Genomic DNA, 24,857 nt, shown 5'->3' with positions numbered 1-24,857 from the left:
AAGCCTGATGATTTTTTTTTAATTTCTTCAATTTCTATTATTTCTCCCTTTTCATTTCTGATTTTGTTAATTTGCATACTATTTCTGAGACTTTTAGTTTAGGTTTATGTGTCTTGTTGATTTTCTCAAAGAACAGGATCTTGGTTTTATGGATTCTGTTTCTAATTGATTTCAGACTTAATATTATTTCCTGTTGTCTGCTTCTCTTTAGTGTGTTTTCTTATTTTTGATATGGGTTTTCATTGTGCTTTTAAGTTGCTAGTATAGGATATCACAATTATCTTTGTGAAGACAATTAGTGCTCATTTTATTTTATGTATGCAGTGTGAAATATTTGAATTGCTTAATATGAAGCTAGAGGAGTGAAGTAGGATTCTTTTTTTTCTTCTTCTTTTTTTCGGAGCTGGGGATCGAACCCAGGGCCTTGCGCTTGCTAGGCAAGTGCTGTACCACTGAGCTAAATCCCCAACCCCGGTGAAGTAGGATTCTTATGATGTAAAAATATTATTGGTATTAATACTCCAACAGGCATGTCTTAAAATGGATAGAGAAGAATACAGCAAAAGTCCCCCTACACAGTGCATTCTTAGGTCTATATTCTCTAAACAAAGTGATACACTGAAAATTTTCTCCTCATTATTTTTAGAGTTCTCAGCTTAATTTATTATAGTATCCCTGTAATGGTTCTAATGTTCTAGTATTTATAGTCTACATTATCCTGAAGGAGGAGGAGGAAAAGAGGAATAGGAGGAGGAGAAGGAGGAGGAGGGGGAGGAAAAGAGGAATAGAAGGGGGAGAAGGAGGAGGAGGGGGAGGAGAAGGAGGAGGAGAAGGAGGAGAAGGAGGAGGAGGACAAGGAGAAGAAATACAGCAAAGCATTCTAAATTGTATCAGAAGGGTTGCCTATATTCAGTTACAGTAGTTACAATTCATGTTTTTTTCTCATAGGGCATGAGTATCCACATGACATTAGAATGATAAATATTCAAAAGAACTTAAGTTCACGGGACTTAAGAAATTTTACAGCTTTCCCTTCCCTACCTGGGGTAATCATGAAATACCTAAACGCTGATGTACATGGGAAATTCATCTTGAAGCCCAGAAACTCAGCAAGAAGCCAGCAGCAAAAAGGTGAGTCTGTCATCTTCCTTCAGGTGGCTTTTCTTAGTTCCCATTTTAATTTGTCATAAAATATCACAGCATACTATCATTTTCTTGCTTAAGAGGGGCACTGTAAAAAAAACACACTAAAGCAGTATGTTTCAGGTCCATATTAAGAAAACTCTAAATTCCGATGTGAAGACTAATCTTGGTTATAGGGAGAACATTTCATTTTTCCTAAACAGATATTTGCCATAAACTGGTATGCCAAGACACTGTGTACACACATTTTTGTCCCATTAGAATAAGCAGGTCTAAGACATGGATCGTGATATGTTCCCATCAAGTGGTTTCATGATTAGAGCACAAAATTACTTATGAACTATATTTTGACAATCTATTGCAATGAAATCTACATAGAAAAACAAGATGTATGGTGTTGAAGATAATCTGTTGCAGGCTTGACTAGAAATCACCTTAGCCTTGTAGCCCAGTCTCTAACCTCATTTCAAATCATATAACAAATATCTTTAGACAAGGCTGCCCACTCTCTCCCTACTTATTCAATATAGTTCTTGAAGTTCTAGCCAGAGCAATCAGACAACAAAAGGAGGTCAAGGGGATATAGATGAGAAAAGAAGAAGTCAAAATATCACTATTTGCAGATGATATGATATGATAGTATATTTAAGTGATCCCAAAAGTTGCACCAGAGAACTACTAAAGCTGATAAACAACTTCAGCAAAGTGGCTGTGTATAAAATTAACTCAAATAAATCAGTAGCCTTCCTCTACACAAAAGAGAAACAAGCCGAGAAAGAAATTAGGGAAATGACACCCTTCATAATAGACCCAAATAATATAAAGTACCTCGGTGTGACTTTAACCAAGCAAGTAAAAGATCTGTACAATAAGAACTTCAAGACACTGAAGAAAGAAATTGAAGAAGACCTTAGAAGATGGAAAGATCTCCCATGCTCATGGATTGGCAGGATCAATATAGTAAAAATGGCCATTTTACCAAAAGCGATCTACAGATTCAATGCAATCCCCATCAAAATACCATATCATAATTGTATGTTTCTATCATTTAAAAATAGTATTCGAACTGGAGTATTGATCGCTTATATGTGCTAGTTTGCTCAACTGTCTACTAGAGGCATGCTGAGCTAAGGAAAGATTTTTCTGTAGTCCAAGTAAATCTGAAAATTTACTCTTTAGTAAATAGCTTAAATAGATGAAACTTACTGGGCCCACATATCATGGAACGTTCTATCTAGGGGAAATTTGGGGAACTGTGAAGAAAGTTAGAACTAAACTGAAATTTACAGGCGAATGTACTTTGAATAATTTTCATGTTTAATTTTTTTCCACAAAAAATATTTTTCCTCTCTTTATAAGGACTTCCTCCAAAACATCAAGGGAAGTCTAATGACTTCAAAACTATATGATGAGTGGATTGGTGTACCCGAAAAGGTCAATGATGAAGAGAAATTAGCCGCAGTGCAGAGGTAACTGTTGGCAAACTCTGAACAACATCAACAAAATAGAAGTAACATTTGCTTACACACATTAGAGATTACATATCACAGAAACATTTACTAAGAACACTGAGAGACAGCAAAAGCTTTCAATTGTTCACAAACATGGAAGACACTTTTAAAAGAGTGTGTGTTACAGTGGGAATTACAGTAGCCCAGGCTTATAATCTTACTTTCATATTCCAATTAGATTTGTCTCTTTTCTGAATTGGGTAAATATTTCAAGCAATAATTTGAATACAAATTCTTTCATTTTATTTACAGTGCATCCTGCATACGATATGATTACTCCGTTCCCTTCCTTTATATTTACAAATTGAGTATACTTGCTTTAAAATAACTGTCTCTGTGTTCAGTCTTTTAGATAAAATGCCACCTGAAAATGCGGCTCTTCTGAGGCAACTTTTTTGTATATTATATGAAATTAAAAATAACTCTCCTTTTAATGAAGTGTCTTCTTACCACCTATCTGTTGGGTTAGCTCCATGTCTCTTATTCATGCCCAGCTCCTGCAATAATGGAGTGACATGATATTGGCAAAAATGTAATTAGATAAGAACTTTATGCCTAGCATTGATAAGCCTTTACAATGAGACAGGAAAACAGGATTACCCTGAGAATCTTGGTTATTTTGTTGTTGTTGTTGATGATGATTGTTTTGGTTTTTGTTTTGTTTCATTTTGTAAAGTAAGTACAGCTTTGAAAGGTGTTCTTCTGGAGAGAAGGAATCATTGGTGCATTTTAAGTAAAATATAAATGGGTATTTGAGATCAGTGACTCAGTCTTTTGTCTTTGTCATTTAGAATATCCTTAGACTAAGCCAGTGAGAACAAATGCTGTGAAATGATACAAAAAAAATCCTAGGTACTTGGTTCAGCAATCAAGACTTAATTTTGACATATTCAGTGTAGAATGTGTGAAATTCTACTTGTTTTCAAGGTGGTTTCCCCAACAAAAAAAGGCAATGCAATTTGGATTTTTTTTATCAGATATGGTCCTTAAGAATTCCTGATTAATGTGAGTAAAATACCATTGGCTTCAGGATGCTGGTTATGATTGGTTTAGAGAAATTATTGTGTATACTTTTCTATGTTAGCCATCTTTCAAGTACTATAATAAACTACCAAAACTTATGCAGTACAGTGACCAAATGGTTATTTTGACTCTAAGTATTTGAGTTTCTGATCCATTATTAATTGACCAATTGTCCTTGGACCTGTAAGGAGCATACTGTAAAACAACTCAACTGAGAAACAATAATATTCCTCATATTGTGTAGAATCAAAGATCAGGAGAAGACAGGGTCCCAAAGTACCTGCCATTGAAGATACATAATTATACCATTTCCTCCCAGTAGATCTTATTTCAAATACCTCCCAATATAATGAATCATAAAATCAAGATGTTACCATTGCATCTGCACTGAGTCATCACTGTATTAAGGTTAAGTAATTAACTAAAGATATGTGAAGAAATGGCACCTACCGTGATATATTGATGCAACTGTTACCATTGCATTGCACTGAGACACATGAATTTCACTGCTCAGATGGGTTTGCCTATCTCTTACTTTTTAGACAGCCCATGGGAACTTTCAGTAGAATGGTACCCACATTCAGAGGCCATCTTCCCTCCTTAGCTCTGCCTTTCTATAAGCAGCCTTATAATCATGCTCACACATATATGTGTAAAATGTAACCAAAGCTATTTCAGTGTACAGTATGTATCACATACTAGCCAACACAATGTAAAAACTGGAAATCATTCTCTTATGTAACATTGCACTGTGATGATCACACTTGAACATCTGATCTCACGATCTTTTAAATTTCTGACAAAAGCCTGCCCCTATTTCTAACAGCTAAATTTTTCTTAGAACTTTGAACGGCATATTTTTAGCCTCCAAGACTAAGAAGTAAAATGTGATTTTGCAACCATGCAAAATGACAAAGACCCTCTGTGTTTGCCCTCTTTTTTCATAGATTTCTCTAGTAGAATTTATGATCGAAAATTCTCCAAAAGTTTTTGGAGAGGACTTGGCTGCACTGTGGCTTGGAACATCACTATATCATCCTCCTGGAGGAAAGTCCTCATGTTCCCAGAATAATGCAACAAATATTGGAAACATTAAGGAAACCGAACATGGACTCAGCAGCTGCCCCATTGGGAAAACATGCACTCCTGGCTATAATACACTGCCGAAAAGTCCAGCTGCTCTTCCCTATGCGGGCCTTCTAGGTACATAGTTGTTCTACTCCCAGAACTTAAAGTATGATTTATAACAAACACCAATGAAGGATTTACCATGTGAGGGAAAATTTCACCTGTGCATTATAGATATTATCCTATTGTTAGAATTTGCTTCCAAACTTTAGTACCTCTTTCCACTGGTCCTGAGGTTATGCTAGAGGTTAAACACAGAAATGAGATTAAGAAATTAAGAATATGTAAAGAAATGATACTTACAGTGATATATTGATTCTTAACATTTTTTCCATCTTTATTAACTTGAGTATTTCTTGTTTACATTTCGATTGTTATTCCCCCCAACCCCTCCCACTCCCCTTCTGTAAGGGTGTTCCCCTCTCTCTCCTCCCCCCATTACCACCCTCCCCCCCAACAATCAAGTTTACTGGTAATTCAGTTTTGGCAGGACCAAGAGCTTCCCCTTCCACTGGTGCTCTTACTAGGCTATTCATTGCTACCTATGAGGTCAGAGTCCAGGGTCAGTCCATGTATAATCTTTGGGTAGTGGCTTAGTCCCTGGAAGCTCTGGTTGGTTGGCATTGTTGGTCATCTGGGGTGTCGAGCCCCTTCAAGCTCTTTCAGTCCTTTCTCTGATTCCTTCAACAGGGGTCCCATTCTCAGTTCAGTGGTTTGCTGCTGGCATTCACCTATGTATTTGCCGTATTCTGGCTGTGTCTCTCAGGAGAGACCTACTTCCAGTTCTTGTCAGCCTGCACTCCTTTTCTTCATCCATCTTATCTAATTGGGTGGCTGCATATGAATGGGCCACATGTGGGGCAGGCTTTGAATGGATGTTCCTTCTGCCTCTGTTCTAAACTTTGCCTCCCGATTCCCTCCCAAGGGTATTCTTGTTCCCCTTTTAAAGAAGGAGTGAAGCGTCCACATTTTGGTCATCCTTCTTGAGTTTCATGTGTTCTGTGCATCTAGGGTAATTCAAGCATTTGGGCTAATACCACTTATCAATGTGTGCACATCATGTGTGTTTTTCTGCGATTGGGTTACCTCACTTAGGATATTTTCCAGTTCCATCCATTTGCCTATGAATTTCATAAAGTCATTGTTTTTGATAGCTGAGTAATATTCCATTGTGTAGATGTACCACATTTTCTGTATCCATTCCTCTGTTGAAGGGCATCTGGGTTCTTTCCAGCTTCTGCCTATTATAAATAAGGCTGCTATGAACATAGTGGAGCACATGTCTTTGTTATATGTAGGGGCATCTTTTGGGTATATGCCCAAGAGAGGTATAGCTGGGTCCTTAGGTAGTTCAACGTCCAATTTTCTGAGAAACCTCCGGACTGATTTCCAGAATGGTTGTCGCCATCTGTTGTAAAAATATAAAAATAATAAAAAGTATTGTTGGTCTTTTACCCCGCTGGGCCCACACCGCAGTGCCCAGATAAATATAAAAAAGATTAACGGTGTCTTTTACCCTGCTAGGTCCTCACCACAGTGCCCCAAGATATCTGCTAGATTATCTTGGCGCAAACACAGCCCAGCCGCACACTTCCCTACACTCAAACCCTCACATAAAAGAACACACAATACAATAATCTTAGATCCAATTGGTAAGATATAATTGCCCACTTAAACATAAAAAGCCTGGTACTATCCATCCCTTGAGAACATTAATAAAAACCTGTATATACACAGAGCAGAATCTTAACATCACCTGCCATCTTTTCCTACCAGGGCTTCTCAGCCCCTCTCCTCCGCCCTGTCTCCTCCCCTCTCCCCTAGTCGTCTCCTCTTCCTTCAAACTTCTCTCCTACCCATCCTTCCTTCTCCTCCAATGACAGGCCTCCTTCTATCCTGTACCTGCCTCACCTGTGACATCATCCTACAATTGTACTAGTCTGCAATCCCACCAATAATGGAGGAGTGTTCCTCTTTCTCCACATCCTCACCAGCATTTGCTGTCACCATTCGGCATTCCTCAGCTCAGAATTCTTTGTTTAGCTCTGAATCCCTTTTTTTATAGGGTTATTTGTCTCCCTGCAGTCTAACTTTTTGAGTTCTTTGTATATTTTGGATATAAGCCCTCTATCTGTTGTACAATTGGTAAAGATCTTTTCCCAATCTGTTGGTTGCCGATTTGTCCTAACAACAGTATCCTTTGCCTAACAGAAGCTTTGCAGTTTTATGAGATCCCATTTGTCGATTCTGGATCTTAGAGCATAAGCCATTGGTGTTTTGTTCAGGAAATTTTCTCCAGTGCCCATGTGATTGAGATGCTTCCCCTCTTTTTCTTCTATTAGTTTGAGTGTATCTGGTTTGATGTGGAGGTCCTTGGTCCACTTGGACTTAAGCTTTGTACAGGGTGATAAGCATGGATCGATCTGCATTCTTCTACATGACTGACCTCAAGTTGAACCACCATCATTTGCTGAAAATGCTATCTTTTTTCCATTGGATAGTTTTGGCCCCTTTGTCAAAAATCAAGTGACCATAGGTGTGTGGGTTCATTTCTGAGTCTTCGATTCTATTCCACTGGTCTATCTGTCTGACTCTGTACCAATACCATACAGTTTTTATCACCTTTGCTCTGTAATACTGCTTGAGTTCAGGGATATTGATCCCCCCCCCCAGAAGTCCTATTATTTTTGAGGATAGTTTTAGCTAACCTGGGTTTTTTGTTATTCCAAATGAATTTGCAAATTGTTCTGTCTAACTCTCTGAAGAATTGGATTGGTATTTTGATGGGGATTGCATTGAATCTGTAGATCACTTTTGGTAAAATTGCCATTTTTCCTATATTAATCCTGCCAATGCATGAGCATGGGAGATATTTCCATCTTCTGAGGTCTTCTTCAATTTCTTTCTTCAGAGTCTTGAAGTTCTTATCATATAGATCTTTCACTTGCTTGGTTAAATCACACTAAGGTATTTTATATTATTTGGGACTTTTATGAAGGATGTCGTTTCCCTAATTTCTTTCTTGGCTTGTTTCTCTTTTGTGTAGAGGAAGGCTACTGATTTATTTGAGTTAATTTTATACCCAGCCCCTTTGCTGAAGTTGTGTATTAGGTTTAGTAGTTCTCTGGTGGAACTTTTGGGGTCACAGAAAAATACTGCCTATCATCTGCAAATAGTCATATTTTGACTTCTTCTTTTCCAATCTATATCCCTTTGGTCTCCATTTTTTGTCTGATTGCTCTGGCTAGAACTTCAAGAACTATATTGAATAAGTAGGAAGAGAGTGGGCAGCCTTGTCTAGTCCCTGATTTTAGTGGGATTGCTTCAAATTTCTGTCCATTTAGTTTAATGTTAGCTACCGGTTTGCCGTATATGGCATTTAGTATGTTTAGGTATGGGTCTTGAATTCCTATTCTTTCTAGGACTATTATGATGAAGGGGTGTTGAATATTTTCAAATGCTTTCTTAACATCTAATGAAATGGTCATGTGGTTTTGTTCTTTCAGTTTGTTTATATAATAGATTATGTTGATGGTTCTCCGAATATTAAACCATCCCTGCATGCCTGGGATGAAGCCTACTTGATCATGGTGGATGACTGTTTTGATGTGCTCTTGGATTCGTTTTGTCAGAATTTTATTGAGTATTTTTGCTTCGATCCTCATAAGGGAAATTCGTCCGAAGTTCTCTTTCTTTGTTGGGTCTTTGTGTGGTTTAGGTATGAGAGTAATTGTGGCTTCATAGAAGGAGTTCGGTAGCAATCTTTTCTGTTTCAATTTTGTGGAATAGTTTGGATAGTATTGGTTTGAGGTCTTCTATGGAGGTCTGATAGAATTCTGCACAGAACCTGCCTGGACCTGGGCTCTTTTTGGTTGGGAGACCTTTAATGACTGCTTTTATTTCTTTAGGAGTTATGGGGTTGTTTAAATGGTTTATCTGTTCCTGATTTAACTTTGGTACTGGGTATTTGTCTAGGAAATTATCCATTTTCTGAAGATTTTGAAGTTTTATTGAATATCGGCTTTTGTAGTAGATCTGATGATTTTTTGAATTTCCTCTGATTCGATAGTTATGTCTCCCTTTTCATTTCTGATTTTGTTAATTTGGACACACTCTCTGTTTCCTCTCATTACTCTTCTAAGGGTTTATCTATCTTGTTGATTTTCTCAAACCAACTTTTGGTTCTCTTGATTCTTTCTTTGGTCCTTTTTGTTTCTACTTGGTTGATTTCAGCTCTGAGTTTGATTATTTCCTGCCTTCTATCCCTCCTAGGTGTATTTTCTTCTTTTTGTTCTAGAGCTTTTAGGTGTGCTCTCAAGTGGCTGATATATGCTCTCTCCTATTTCTTTCTGCAGACATTCAGAGCTATGAGTTTTCCTCTTAGCACAGCTTTCATTGTGTCCCATAAGTTTGGGTATGTTGTACCTTCATTTTCATTGAATTCTAAGAAGTCTTTAATTTCTTTCTTTATTTCTTCCTTGACAAGGTCATCATTGCGTAGAGCATTGTTCAACTTCCATGTATATGTGGGCATTCTTCCCTTATTGTTATTGAAGACCAGCTTTAGCCCGTGGTGGTCTGATAGGACGCATAGGATTATTTCTAACTTTCTGTATCTGTTGATGCCTTTTTTATGACCAATTATGTGGTCAATTTTGGAAAAAGTACCATGACGTGGTGAGAAGAAGGTTTATCTTTTTGTGTTAGGATAGAAAGTTCTATAAATATCTTTTACATCAATTTGGTTCATGACTTCTCTTAGTCTGTCTATGTCTCTGTTAAATTTTTGTTTCCATGATCTGTCCAGTGAGAGTGGGGTGTTGAAATCTCCCACTATTATTGTGTGAGGTGCAATGTGTGCTTTGAGCTTTAGTAAGGTTTCTTTATGTATGTTGGTACCCTTGTATTTGGAGCATAAATATTTAGGATTGAGAGTTCATCTTGGTGGATTTTTCCTTTGATGAATATGAAGTATCCTTCCTTATCTTTTTTGATGACATTTAGTTGAAAATCGATTTTTTTCGATATTAGAATGGCCACTCCAGCTTGCTTCTTCAGACCATTTGCTTGGAAAGTAGTTTTCCAGCCTTTCACTCTGAGGTAGTGTCTGTCTTTTTCTCTCAGGTGTGTTTCCTGTAGGCAGCAGAATGCAGGGTCCTCATTGAGTATTCAGTTTGTTAGTCTATGTCTTTTTATTGGGAGTTGAGACCATTGATTTCGAGAGATATGAACGAATAGTGATTATTGCTTCCGGTTATATTCATATTTGGATGTGAGATTATGTTTGTGTGCTTTTCTTTTCTTTGTTTTGTTGCCAAGATGATTAGTTTTTTGCTTTTTCTAGGGTTTAGCTTGCCTCCTTATGTTGGGCTTTACCATTTATTATTCTTTGTAGTGCTCGATTTGTAGAAAGATATTGGGTAAGTTTGGTTTTGTCATGGAATATCTTGGTTTCTCCATCTATGTTAATTGAGAGTTTTGCTGGATACAGTACCCTGGGCTGTCATTTGTATTCTCTTAGGGTCTGTATGACATCTGTCCAGGATCTTATGGCTTTCATAGTGTCTGGTGAGAAGTCTGGTGTGATTCTGATAGGTCTGCCTTTATATGTTACTTGACCTTTTTCCCTTACTGCTTTTAATATTCTCTTTGTTTTGTGCATTTGGTGTTTTACTATTATGTGACGGGAGGAGTTTCTTTTCTGGTCCAATCTATTTGGAGTTCTGTAGTCTTCTTGTATGTTTATGGGCATCTCTTTCTTTAGGTTAGGGAAGTTTTCTTCTATGATTTTGTTGAAGATATTTACTGGTCCTTTGAGCTGGGAGTCTTCACTCTCCTCTATACCTATTATCCTTAGGTTTGATCTTCTCATTGAGTCCTGGTTTTCCTGTATGTTTTGAACCAGTAGCTTTTTCCATTTTACATTATCTTTGACCATTGTGTCGATGATTTCTATGGAATCTTCTGCTCCTGAGGTTCTCTCTTCTAACTCTTGTATTCTGTTGGTGATGCTTGTATCTGCAGCTCTTTGTCTCTTCCTTTGGTTTTCTATATCCATGGTTGTTTCCCTTTGTGCTTTCTTTATCGCTTCTATTTCCATTTTCAATTCCTTCACCTGTTTGATTGTGTTTTCCTGGAATTCTTTCAGGGATTTTTGTGATTCCTCTCTATAGGGTTCTACTTGTTTATTTCTGTTTTCCTGCGTTTCTCTAAGGGAGTTCTTCATGTCTTTCTTGAAGTCCTCCAGCATCATGATTAAATATGATTTTGAAACTAGATCTTGCTTTTCTGGTGTGTTTGGATATTCCATGTTTGCTTTGTTGGGAGAATTGGGCTCCGATGATGCCATGTAGTCTTAGTTTCTGTTGCTTGGGTTCCTGCGCTTGCCTCTCGCCATCAGGTTGTCTCTGGTGTTACCTTTTTCTGCTATTTCTGACAATGGCTATACTCTCCTATAGGACTGTGTGTCAGGGGTGCTGTATACCTGTTTTCCTGTTTTCTTTCAGCCAGTTATAGGAACAGAGTGTTCTGCTTTCAGGTGTATAGTCTTTCCTGTCTACTGGTCTTCAGCTGTTCCTGTGGGTCTGTATCCTGAGTCCACCTGGCAGGTCGCTTTGAGTAGAGAAGTTGGTCTTACCTGTGGTCCAGCGGTTCAAGTTGCTGCCTGGGGGCTGCTGTTGAGTTCTCCGTGAGGGCGGCAACCAGCAGGGCCTGCGCTGCCTTTTCCTGGCCCCCCTTGCACAGGGATCCCAGATGGTGTTAGGTGTTTTCCTCTGGAGTCAAAATGTGGGCAGATTGTAGTGTCTTCTGGTTTCCCAGGCATGTCTGCCCCTCTGAAGGTTTAGCTCTCCCTCCCATGGGATTTTGGTGCAGAGAACTGTTGATCCGGGTCTCTTCAGGTCAGGGCTGTGTCTGGAGTGCAGGGATCCTGCTGCTTGAGTGCTGATTCTTTTTTTTTTTTTTTAAGTATTTTTTTTTATTAACTTGAGTATTTCTTATATACATTTCGAGTGTTATTCCCTTTCCCGGTTTCCGGGCAAACATCCCCCTCCCCCCTCCCCTTCCTTATGGGTGTTCCCCTCCCAACCCTCCCCCCATTGCCGCCCTCCCCCCATAGACTAGTTCACTGGGGGTTCAGTCTTAGCAGGACCCAGGGCTTCCCCTTCCACTGGTGCTCTTACTAGGATATTCATTGCTACCTATGGGGTCAGAGTCCAGGGTCAGTCCATGTATAGTCTTTAGGTAGTGGCTTAGTCCCTGGAAGCTCTGGTTGCTTGGCATTGTTGTACTTTTGGGGTCTCGAGCCCCTTCAAGCTCTTCCAGTTCTTTCTCTGATTCCTTCAATAGGGGACCTATTCTCAGTTCAGTGGTTTGCTGCTGGCATTCGCCTCTGTATTTGCTGTATTCTGGCTGTGTCTCTCAGGAGCGATCTACATCCGGCTCCTGTCGGTCTGCACTCCTTTGCTTCATCCATCTTGTCTAATTGGGTGGCTGTATATGTATGGGCCACATGTGGGGCAGGCTCTGAATGGGTGTTCCTTCAGTCTCTGTTTTAATCTTTGCCTCTCCCTTCCCTGCCAAGGGTATTCTTTTTCCTCATTTAAAGAAGGAGTGAAGCATTCACATTTTGATCATCCGTCTTGAGTTTCGTTTGTTCTAGGGATCTAGGGTAATTCAAGCATTTGGGCTAATAGCCACTTATCAATGAGTGCATACCATGTATGTCTTTCTGTGATTGGGTTAGCTCACTCAGGATGATATTTTCCAGTTCCAACCATTTGCCTACGAATTTCATAAACTCGTTGTTTTTGATAGCTGAGTAATATTCCATTGTGTAGATGTACCACATTTTCTGTATCCATTCCTCTGTTGAAGGGCATCTGGGTTCTTTCCATTTTCTGGCTATTATAAATAAGGCTGCGATGAACATAGTGGAGCACGTGTCTCTTTTATATGTTGAGGCATCTTTTGGGTATATGCCCAAGAGAGGTATAGCTGGATCCTCAGGCAGTTCAATGTCCAATTTTCTGAGGAACCTCCAGACTGATTTCCAGAATGGTTTTACCAGTCTGCAATCCCACCAACAATGGAGGAGTGTTCCTCTTTCTCCACATCCTCGCCAGCATCTGCTGTCACCTGAGTTTTTGATCTTAGCCAATCGCACTGGTGTGAGGTGAAATCTCAGGGTTGTTTTGATTTGCATTTCCCTTATGACTAAAGATGTTGAACATTTCTTTAGGTGTTTCTCAGCCATTCGGCATTCCTCAGCTGTGAATTCTTTGTTTAGCTCTGAACCCCATTTTTAATAGGGTTATTTGTTTCCCTGCGGTCTAACTTCTTGAGTTCTTTGTATATTTTGGATATAAGGCCTCTATCTGTTGTAGGATTGGTAAAGATCTTTTCCCAATCTGTTGGTTGCCGTTTTGTCCTAACCACAGTGTCCTTTGCCTTACAGAAGCTTTGCAGTTTTATGAGATCCCATTTGTCGGTTCTGGATCTTAGAGCATAAGCCATTGGTGTTTTGTTCAGGAAATTTTTTCCAGTGCCCATGTGTTCCAGATGCTTCCCTAGTTTTTCTTCTATTAGTTTGAGTGTGTCTGGTTTGATGTGGAGGTCCTTGATCCACTTGGACTTAAGCTTTGTACAGGGTGATAAGCATGGATCGATCTGCATTCTTCTACATGTTGCTCTTTTTTATTTTTCTCCATTATATTAACCTGGGTATTTCTTATTTACATTTCGATCTTTATTCCCTTTCCTGGTTTCCAGGCCAGCATTCCCCTAACCCCTCTGCCTTACCTTCTCTATGGGTGCTCCCTCCTAATCCTTCCCCCATTATCCCCCTCCCCCCAACAATCAAGTTTACTGGGGATTCATTCTTGGCAAGAACAAGGGCTTCCCCTTCCACTGGTGCTCTTACTAGGCTATTCATTGCTACTTGTGCAGTTGGAGCCCCAGGGTCAGTCCATGTATAGTCTTTGTGTAGTGGCTTAGTCCCTGGAAGCTCTGGTTGGTTGGCATTGTTGTTCCTATGGGGTCCCCTTCAAGCTCTTTCAGTCCTTCCTCTGATCTTTCAACGATGGGGGTCTCGTTCTCAGTTTATTGGTTTGCTGCTGGCATTCGCCTATGTATTTGCTGTATTCTGGCTGTGTCTCTCAGGAGAGATCTACATCTAGTTCCTTTTAGCCTGCACTTCTTTTCTTCATCCATCTTATCTAATTGGGTGGCTGTATATGAATGGGCCACATGTGGGGCAGGCTTTGAATGGATGTTCCTTCTACCTCTCTTCTACACTTTGCCTCCCTATTCCCTCCTAAGGGTATTCTTGTTCCCCTTTTAAAGAAGGAGTGAAGCATTTACATTTTGGTCATCCTTCTTGAGTTTCATGTGTTCTGTTCATCTAGGGTAATTCAAGCATTTGAGCTAATATCCACTTATCAATGAGTGCATACCATGTGTGTTTTTCTGTGATTGGGTTACCTCACTCAGGATGATATTTTCCACTTCCATCCATTTGCCTATGAATTTCATAAAGTCATTGTTTTTGATAGCTGAGTAATATTCCATTGTGTAGATGTACCACATTTTCTGTATCCATTCCTCTGCTGAAAGGCATCTGGGTTCTTTCCAGCTTCTGCCTATTATAAATAAGGCTGCTATGAACATAGTGGAGCACATGTCTTTGTTATATGTAGGGGCATCTTTTGGGTATATGCCCAAGAGAGGTATAGCTGGGTCCTTAGTTAGTTCAACGTCCAATTTTCTGAGAAACCTCCAGACTGATTTCCAGAATGGTTGTACCAGTCTGCAATCCCACCAACAATGGAGGAGTGTTCCTCTTTCTCCACATCCTCGCCAGCATTTGCTGTCACCTGAGTTTTTATTCTTAGCCATTCTGACTAGTGTGAGGTCAAGTCTCATAGATTCTTAAAGAAAATAGCAACTCAATAGCAAATTGGATTTTCTGTATGTAACAGCTCTGGCCATCATGGAGGTTGATCAGTGAACCAAACTGAAATCAAATTTACATAGATCCCCTTGGTTCTGCTTCCTGAGATCTAGAAATAAAGGCATGTGCCAGCATCCTAGTCTCTTATGAAAATCTGAAAATATAGCATAATAAACCCATATGGTTGACATAGACACTACGATCTCAGATTTGCTCAAAGATCAGTGGAGAAAGCCAAGGAATGTAACAGAAGTGCAATTAGGCAAATTGTGTTGTGAAGTACAGATACTGCTGGTACTTTACTGTTGGCCACGGCAGTCAGAAAGTCACAGAAGAGGATGAAAAGATTGGTACTATATGACTGTTTGATTCTAATATCTTTAAGCATAGCTTTCAAGGCAAACACAATAACTTACTCTTTATGCATGAAGAATGGGCCATATACAACTATATATCGAGTGCCTTAGGAAGCAAGATCATTATAAATGTTATAATATTAATTAGTTATTTTCTGTGTGTTTGTGATATTGTATAAGGCATGCAGGTGGTAAAGGGAAAAAGGTACGTATGCTAGGGCTAAATGAGGACTAAATGAGTTCAGCAATTACAGCAATGATTTCCCTTCTTTCTTAGATTCACAAAAACATGAAGGCATTGTATATACTAACCCAACCGTAACATCTATTAATCCACCACAAGCAAAACAGAAATGTTTGTTTGGCAAATCTCTTTCGGGTCTTTTAGAAGACAAAACTTTGCCTACTCCAAAACTTGTGAGTATCAGTTTGGGTTTCTACAGCACCTTCATTTAAGGAATTATTTAATCAAACAGATTAATGTTTAGATAACCTATACATGAAGGTAAGATCATTTTAAAATAGAAATAATTTGCACTGAAGTTTGAGTCATGTAATTGAAAGAAATCAAAAATACAGAATAAAAAGAAATAATATTCCCATGTTTTACCCTGATTGCATCAAAGATCCTAACCCACCAGCTTCTTGGAGGAAATGGGTCTAGGGAAGTACACCGCTGATAACCCGACTGTAAAGTCTTCCAGCTTCTTTATGACTCCATATTATTCTGGAGTCAATCCCTTAATATCATTGCCTCTGAGATCACTCAATCTTTTATAATTAATGATATCTATAGACTTTTACTGTACATTATCAATGAATTAGATGTATACATTATTTTTTTGCTATATAGTAACATCTTTTATCATAGTGGTCTAGATTTAAATGCTGCCTAATATGGCTTAATCTATTTTAAACTAGTTACTAAACTTCTTTGGAAATATATATTTACTGTCCACATCTATTTTAGCACTATAACTGAGCTAGGAATTTATGCTATGTGTGATCAAATTTATCTTGTCAGATACATGAGCATTACTACACATTTCTTAGGTATTTTAGAGCAGAGTTTTCTGGTAACCATGTTTTTAATCATGTAATCAATTGAAAATAGAGAAAATATGGAATAAATCTGTGTATGGTAGTCATTTTTACAGAATAAAATTATGGAAGAATAATTGACAAATACTTGGGTGCTTAAATGTGACAGCATCTTTAGACATAGTTAAAAATAAGAAGTCACAGAAAGGGTTGGGGATTTAGCTCAGTGGTAGAGCACTTGCCTCGCAAGTGCAAGGCCCTGGGTTCGGTCCCCAGCTCCGAAAAAAAGAAAAAAAAAAAAAGAAGTCACAGAAAAGGAAATTAAAGTCTTAATAGTATAGTGAAATAATATTTATTAAAATAAAAAACAGGATACATAATAGAGGCCAGGACAGACAGGAAGTAAAATACTGATTTGATCTCTAGAAGGGAAATATCCCAATATTTACTTAGAATGCCAAGCTTGAGAAAAATATTCATAGAAGGAATCAGAAAGTAATAAAGGACCATTCACCAAAATGCTTTGGGGAACAGAAGTCCAAACAAAACCATGATGTTACAAATGGGGGGAAAATGGATTAGGGAAGAAAATGTATTTGGAAGCTAAAACAGAAAAAAGTTCAATGACTACTTTATTCCTCTCAGTTATAGCTGTGCAGCCAAAACTGTCCTTGCTCAGGTTCACAATAAAAGACATATTTGTGCTTCAGGTGTGGATTTCTAATGCTACAAGCTTATCCTTATCCCACACAGGATATGTTATCCATAATTGCAGACAAAGGACAAGAATCAGATCACATATTCGAAATTCTACTTAAAGAATCACACTGGTCCCTGAGGTGTAGGCTTGACAGTGACAACACATTGACTGGAATGAAGAATACGTGCTTATAACAGCATCTTTCTTAAAGATGAGGAAGGTTTTTACATCATCAACATTAACATCCCTCTAGAGATGCATATGTCCTTTCTGTCCTTGAGATTACATGAGGATGTCTGTTTCCTGGAGCTATGGACACATGCCATCTTGATAAGAGGCATAGCATTTAAAAGTCTGACAACCTCAAAGATCCATCACAAAGACATAGGTGAACAACCTCTGTTGGAAGTTAACATCCTCATAGATCAGATGGGCTTTAGTTTGGCGTTAGAAAAGTTCCTACTGATTTCACCTCTGACCATACCATGTGAAGTAATAGTGGAACAAGTTACAATAGTGGTAAAAGTGTGTTTCACAAAACACACGTTTCAATAACACTTACCAAAAAATGTCCTTCAGAAATAACAGCTCAAAATGGCAGAGTTTTCTGGTAACCACTAGTTAACTAGAAAACTAGTTTTCTAGTCCACCACTGATCAAGAATTGGTGTAAACAGGCGAAGGCTGGGCGGGGTGGGAATGGGGTTCCTGCAGCCGGCCAGGGGACAGCGCAGGAGGCAGCGGCTGCAGCAGAGCAGACTGTCGCTCGGCTGCAGGCACTGGTGGAACGGATAGGTAACAGAAGACCACTTCCCTTCCTCCTCAGGGCTTCAGCATAACCGAGTCCTTCCTGCCCCCCACCAGCAGCCCTAGTGAACACCGCCGGGCTGAGCATGGCAGCGGGCTGACCCGGACTCCCAGCTCCAAGGAGATCAGCCCTACAAAATTTCCTGGATTGTACCGAATGGATGAGCCTTTGCCTCCCCATGACATCCTCCACGAGCCTCCTGATATCGTGTCAGATGATGAGAAAGACCATGGAAAGAAAAAGAGAAAATTTAAGAAAAAGGAGAAAAGGACTGAAGGCTACGCTGTCTTCCAGGAAGACAGCTCTGGAGATGAAGCTGAAAGTCCTTCCAAGATGAAGAGGTCCAAGGGAATCCATGTGTTCAAAAAGCCCAGCTTCTCTAAAAAGAAGGAAAAGGATTTTAAAATCAAAGAAAAGCCCAAAGAAGAAAAGCATAAAGAGGAAAAGCACAAAGAGGAAAAGCATAAAGAAAAGAAATGTAAAGACTTGACGGCCGCCTATGTTGTTAAACAGTGGAAGGAGAAGAAGAAAAAGAAGAAGCCAACTCAGGAGTCAGAGGTGCCTCAGACGGACGTCCCAAGTCTCAGACCCATTTTCGGCGCTCCCTTGGCTGACACAGTAGAGAGGACCATGATGTACGACGGCATCCGGCTGCCAGCTGTCTTCCGAGAGTGCGTGGACTACATGGAGCAGCATGGCATGAAGTGTGAAGGCATGTACCGAGGGTCAGGAGTCAAATCAAAGGTAGATGAGCTGAAAGCAGCCTATGATCGAGAGGAGTCTCCAAACTTGAAAGAATATGAACCTAACACTGTAGCCAGCTTGCTGAAGCAGTATTTGCGAGACCTTCCCGAGAATTTGCTTACCAGAGAGCTTATGCCCCGATTTGAAGAGGCTTGTCGGAGGACCACAGAGATGGAGAAAGTGCAGGAGTTCCAGCGCTTGCTCAGGGAACTGCCCGAGTATAACCACCTTCTGCTTTCCTGGCTCATTGTGCACATGGACCACATCATTGCGAAGGTGATAGAAACCAAGATGAGCATCCAGAACATCTCTCTAGTGCTGAGCCCAACTGTCCAGATCAGCAATCGGGTCCTGTGTGTGCTTTTCACACACGTGCAAGAGCTCTTTAGCACCGTGGTCCTGAAGCAAGTAACGAGACCTCTGCGTTGGTCCAACATGGCCACAATGCCTACACTGCCAGAGACCCAAGCAGGCATCAAGGAAGAGATCAGGAGACAGGAGTTCCTTTTGAACTGTTTACATCGAGATCTGCAGCGCGGGATAAAGGACTTATCTAAAGAAGAAAGATTATGGGAAGTACAGAGGATTCTGACTGCCCTCAAGAGAAAGCTGAGGGAAGCTAAAAGACAAGAGTGTGAGACCAAGATTTCCCAGGAGATAGCCAGCCTATTGAAAGAGGATGTTTCCAAAGAAGAAACGAAGGAAATTGAGGAGGACATAAATATCCTCCTTGCCCAGGAGAATGAGATCCTGACTGAGCAGGAGGAGCTCCTGGCCATGGAGCAGTTTCTGCGTAGTCAGATCGCCTCGGAGAAAGAAGAGGTCCACCGCCTCCGAGCTGAGATTGCGGAGATCCAGAGTCACCAGCATGGCCGCAGCGAGACAGAGGAGCACTCTTCTGACAGTGAGTGCGAGAGCAAGGATGAGGAGGAGCTGCAGATCATTCTGGAAGACTTACAGAGGCAGAATGAAGAGTTAGAAATAAAGAACAATCACTTGAACCAAGCAGTTGGTGAAGAGCGGGAGGCCATCGTTGAGCTCCGAGTGCAGCTCCGGTTGCTCCAGATGCAGCGAGCCAAGTCTGAGCAGCAGCTCCAGGAGGAGGAGCCCGAGAGGCAAGGGGGCACAGGCCCACTGCCCTGTGAAGGTGTCCTTGAGGTGATAGCAGCCAAGGAGCAGGTGAAGCCCTCGCCCAGCAAAGACCCGAAGGAGACGCATCTGAACTGCCCCGGCCCTGTGCATCATACTGTAAGCCAGAGTCCACTGCCTGTCCTGCCTGGCAGCGTTCTGTAAAGGCTCTCAGAGATGCTCACTCTTGCACACGTCTGACTCCGCGTCAGGCTCAGGTCCTGGGAGGGTGAAGCGGTGGACACTCGGGGGTGGAGGGCTTGCAGGGAACACAGGCATTTCCAGATAGTGTCAGCTTATTTGAAAATTAATTTTCTTTGATAAAAATAACTATTTTAACCCTTGAGTGGCTTCTTTTTAAACCAAAAAACTTTGTTGTTGTTGTTGTTCTTTAAATCACAGTAGAATCAGGATCTCTTTCTTATCAAAGGGTGGGAACCAAACCAGGTCACTTCTGCGCCTGCCTTGTGGACGCTCGTGGTCTCACCAGCCCTGCAGGGTCCCTGGCCACTCTTGCTTGTGCCTTCCACACCTTTTGGTGCAGATTGTTCAGTGGGGATCTGCCTCATATTCTCTGACTGGCCAAAAAGGCTCACGCTGGGGTTCCTTGTTCCTGCCCTGTGTGTACCACTTTTCTTTTCCAGCTCCGAGTCTGTCATTGTGAGTCAGGACGGCCCAGTTTGGTTGCAGAGGGAGGTTACCATGCAGCCTGCCACCAGCCTGGGCAGGGCAGGCCACCCACTCACTGCCAGGGAGCAGCAAGGGCCTTTTCTCAGAGGTGGTCAGAGATGACCACCTTGACCCTGAGGTTGCACAGGACGCTTCTCACACCAGAGTCCTTTTCCACACTGACCTTCCAGGAAAGTCACCTTCCACAGTGACTTCAGTTGCTAGCTTGGGCTGGGATACCCACACCTCTGCCAGGATAAGCCATGTAGATGCTCTCATGCACAACTTTCACCTGTCCATGTCATCTCAAGGGGCTGCTTAAGGACTCTGACAGAACTGAGCGGAAGGAAGGAAAGCATAACTGTAATTGACCGCACCTGGTGTTTGCCTCTAACCCAAGACAACTGCTCCCAGTGGTCTGGGAGGCCGGACTCTTAGGCAACCGGATTTCACTGTCAGATGAGTGGCCCCCAGGGAGGTACCCTGTGGCTCTGAAGACAAATGCCACACTCTAAAGTGAGCAACAAAACCACAGGAGGGCTCTAGTCTACTCCCCAGTTAGTATTTATTTCAGCACCTGTTTTGTGCGATTTTTCATTAGCCTCTACCTATTGCACTGTTGTGACTTGTTGGCCATTATTTGATTTTTGTACAGAAAAAAAAAAGCTTTGTTATAGAAATCAGCATACTATTTTTTAAATCTGGAGAGAAGATGTTATGGAGACTGGAAAGGTGGTCAGGTGTCAAATGAAAATGTACAAATGTCTTGCTGCACCCGTCAGATGTGCAACACTCATTCTATATTTGCTGGCAATATCGAAGAATTCTTTTTGTTTGTGTAAACTCTAATTTCTATCAAGGTATCATGGGTTTTTAAAATTTCATTACAAATGTCTCAATGTTGGTTTACTAATTTTTGCCAGGACCATTATTGATTAAGGAAATAAATTCAGCGGCCTTTGAGAAAAAAAAATTGGTGTTCGATGTTGGATATTGCCCTCCCTACAGTAGATACATGGAATTGTTTTCATTCCCAATCAAAAACACTAACCAGCAATTTCACTTTTCTGAATATTCACACTGGTCCCTGAGGGATAAGATAGACACCGAACGATATATTAATTGGAATGAAGAACACGTGCTTGTTATACCATCCCTGTTTTCTGGAACCATGGACTCATGATCTCTTGATAAGACACATGGCAGGTAAAAGTCTGACAAGATTAGAATGTCACAAGATTCATCCCAAAGACACAGGTGAACAGCTTCTGTTGGAAGGTAAAATAATCATATAACAGATAGGCTTTAGTTTGGCGTTACATATATTCCCACTGATTCACCTCGGGCCGTATATTGTAAAGCAATAGCAGGACAAGTAGTAATAGTGATAAAAGTGTGTTTTACAAAATTCATGTCTTAAATAATACTTACCAAAACTTATCCCTCACAAATAACAGTTCAAAATGGCTAGTCCACCACTGACCCACAATAGGCTGTCAATGTTTGATATTGCCCTCTGTCCAGTAGATAAACAAAATTGTTTTCCTTCTTAATCAAAAAACAATCCAGCACTTTAACTTTTGCCAGATATTGACATTCTAATTCCATGTCAAGTAGTCAAGAATTAACCCAAGCTACATTTAACCTGTCTACCACTCTTAATTTGCCAGGGAGCTGCAGTGAGTCTAGAGCAAATATTGTTTTATTTCTGTTTGGGCCTTGATCTGAATTCACCTCTCAGAAGACTATGGACCTATGGCCCAGACATCAAGAGAAAAGATAGTGTTCTGCGATTAACTATGTTTAGTAACATTGGGCAAAGGTACCCAATGATTCCTCCTTGGCTCTTGAGCTTGCCAAGTGTGTCTGGTTCAAATTGCCAGAAACTTGGGACCACATCATAGGGAGAAAGTTAAGATCAGTGACTGAAGGTAGCCATGTGCATTCAAAGCAATTTACAGGTACAAGAGCACCTGGGATTCTTCCAATTTTATGACTTGCTACCTTTAGTACAACATGAAAGTTATTTGTGGTATTTTACGAACAAAGACAGTTTCTGTTCTTTAAACAAACTGATGCTTACAACTTAATTTATATTGTTGAATATTTACCAATTTTAAGAAAAAGGTATGAAACTGAGACGTTCTCATGTGGAAAACATATAAGAAACTTCATCACTATTCCAGGTGGTCTGTAAGCAGAGGTCTACATGTATATTACAACTTTACTCTGTGTGTACTCTACACATTCACCAAATTATACAGTTAGGATCAAGTAATTTCTGGTGCTGCCATTTTTGACAGTTGCCTATTTCCAAGAAGAGGACTATGGTCTTTGTTTCTTTGTTTTGTTCATTTATTTTATTAGTTACTATCATCATCATCATCATTATTATAATCATTATTATTATTTTACATTTATTTATTTGTTAATTTTATGTCTCCTATGCTGACACACACCCCCATTCTCTCCTCACAAAGCCTTTTTCCTTCTCTGAGCCAGTTACGGGCCCCTGGTTTATCCTACTACCCTGGCACCTCACTCTGTTCAGGGTTAGACCATCTTCTCCCCTAAGGCCAGTTGGGGAGGGGTTTCAAGTCAAGAGCTTGCAGATAGTTCTGCTCCACATGTTGGGGGACGCACATGGAGACCAAGCTTTACGTTTGCTATAAATGTGCAGTAGGTCATGGTACAGCTTCTGTAGGCTTTTTAGATGGTAATTCAGCTTTTGGTAGCTCCCAGTGGTCCTGTGTAGTTGATTCTGTAGCTCTTCCTATGGAGTTCCTATCTCCTTTAGGGTGTGGAATCCTTCCCCCATTTCTTCCGTACAAGTCCCTGATTGATCCATAAAATCCAATGATTGGCTATGGCTCTTCAATCCTATTCCAGTCAGCTGCTGGATGGAGCCTCTCAGAGAGCACTTATGATAGGCTCCTGTCTCCATATTCCATGTAGGAGCTGGTTTCCTTTAGGCAGAGAGAGCTTTGAGCTGGGAAGTGGAGTGGAGATCTATGATTGCAAGGAGTGGTGTAGTCTAGAAGCCAGGAGAGGCAATTTGAACAGACGGTAGGTTTACTTCATTGCTATAGTAACTAGGACTCTGCTTCATTGATTCTAGTCTTAGGGAAGAAAAAAATAAGATCCTGCATATAGGTTCCACTTCTGAGCCAAGATTCTGGAGCCATGGCAGTTTGGGAATCTTTTAGGGAAGTGCACTCTCAACCAATGATTCTCAGCCTCCCTAATCCTGTAACACTAATATTTTTCTCATGGCGTTGTGACTCTTAACCATTACTTCATTTTGCTTCTCTTCATAATTCAAATTTTGCTCCTGATGTGATTATAAAGAAAAATGGATAGAATATCTGATATGGAAAATATATTTGACACTGTAATGATTATGACCCACAAGTTGAGAATCACTGGTCTAAATTGCTAATTTTAAACAAAAATGTTTTTCAAGTACTTTCTACAATGTACATTGACCATTACTTTTTTTGTTTTATTTTCAATAAAAAAATGATTTTATTATTAACATTGATGGAAGCTTACTAACCTTGGATTTTTATGAAAATTGGCTTAGCATCCCAGATGAAGGAACTCTGGGTGGAAAAATTAATGCCAAAGTAATGCCAAAGTAATGATACAGTAAACACTTGGGGGGACTACACCAATATATAAGCAATGCTTTTTGTAAGGTACATAGGCTTGTGTTTACAGGATTATAAGCTGGAATGATGTTCTATGCCAAGAGGTTTCCTTAGCTCAGACATGTATTGTCACTTTTTAAACATTCCCATTTCTCAAGCTAGCGTGTTGAACCATGTCTGTAATCTTACCTGGGAGCCTTCTCCTTAAAAATGTCATGATTTAGAAGACAGTCTATGTAACACCTCATGTTCAGGTCAGTTTAGAGTATTGGTTTAGTTCCTGTGTGAGACAAATTAAAAGAAGTAGGTGTGTATAATACCTGTGGGTTACTTGCATCCTAGAATTGTTACCATGGTATTGTGAATATTTCACATGGTTAATATATGTTATTGATTAGAACAGGAATCTCTTACTGAATTCTTCTTTCTCAACTATAACTACCTAGAGAAGTCTAGATCAGGTATAGCTTTGACTTTTTTGAATCATTTTTCTGTGTGATACTCCATAGAATGATTTCATACTTAACCAGAGCTTTGAGCTCCCATTGCAACCCAGGAGCCCTGCATCTCTGTCTTGCTGTAGCGAAGCTTTTATAATTGCATTTTGCAGGGTCACTAGTGTGCTTTCTGCTCCTTATGTTCTGGAGTGTCACAAAAGTGTTACATGGATTCATACTACATTAGATATTAAATGTGTCTCCACTCCATGATGGTTGGAAAGATGGTTTGCTGTTTAATAACACTGAATGTTTTCATACACAGAACACACATGGTCTTCAAAAAATCTTCATTCATTCTAATACCAGGGCATTGAGTAGAGTCATGAGTCTGATTTTGCTCCTTATGTTCTAGATTGTTATAAGGGTGTGTCGTCGATTCATAATACATTAGATATTAAATGTGTCCCCATGGTGGCAAGAAGGGTGGTTTGCTGTTTGATAACACTGGATGTTTTCACACACAGAACATACATGGTTTGCAACAATATTCATTCATTCTGTTACCAGG

At 40.1% G+C, this 24,857-nt stretch overlaps 1 protein-coding gene across 1 annotated transcript in view; it reads left to right on the top strand.

Moving 5' to 3' along the window:
* LOC148005601 (ralA-binding protein 1-like) overlaps positions 1-20,879 on the top strand; it is a 96,550-nt gene extending 75,671 nt beyond the window's left edge. Inside the window, 7 exon segments of the mRNA XM_087551467.1 lie at positions 949-1,131; positions 2,503-2,612; positions 2,999-3,169; positions 3,171-3,186; positions 4,625-4,880; positions 15,388-15,527; positions 17,677-20,879. Of these exon segments, the coding sequence (XP_087407593.1) occupies positions 2,533-2,612; positions 2,999-3,169; positions 3,171-3,186; positions 4,625-4,880; positions 15,388-15,527; positions 17,677-19,695 (2,682 nt within the window). The 5' untranslated portion in view covers positions 949-1,131; positions 2,503-2,532 and the 3' untranslated portion in view covers positions 19,696-20,879.
* Positions 20,880-24,857: the final 3,978 nt, after the last annotated feature.

Source organism: Rattus norvegicus, chromosome 5 (assembly GCF_021556685.1).
Source record: "Rattus norvegicus strain SHRSP/BbbUtx chromosome 5, alternate assembly SHRSP_T2T, whole genome shotgun sequence".
Taxonomy (NCBI): Eukaryota; Metazoa; Chordata; class Mammalia; order Rodentia; family Muridae; genus Rattus; species Rattus norvegicus.
Note: the sequence above shows the minus strand (reverse complement) of the source record. Positions and strands in the feature narration are given on the sequence as shown.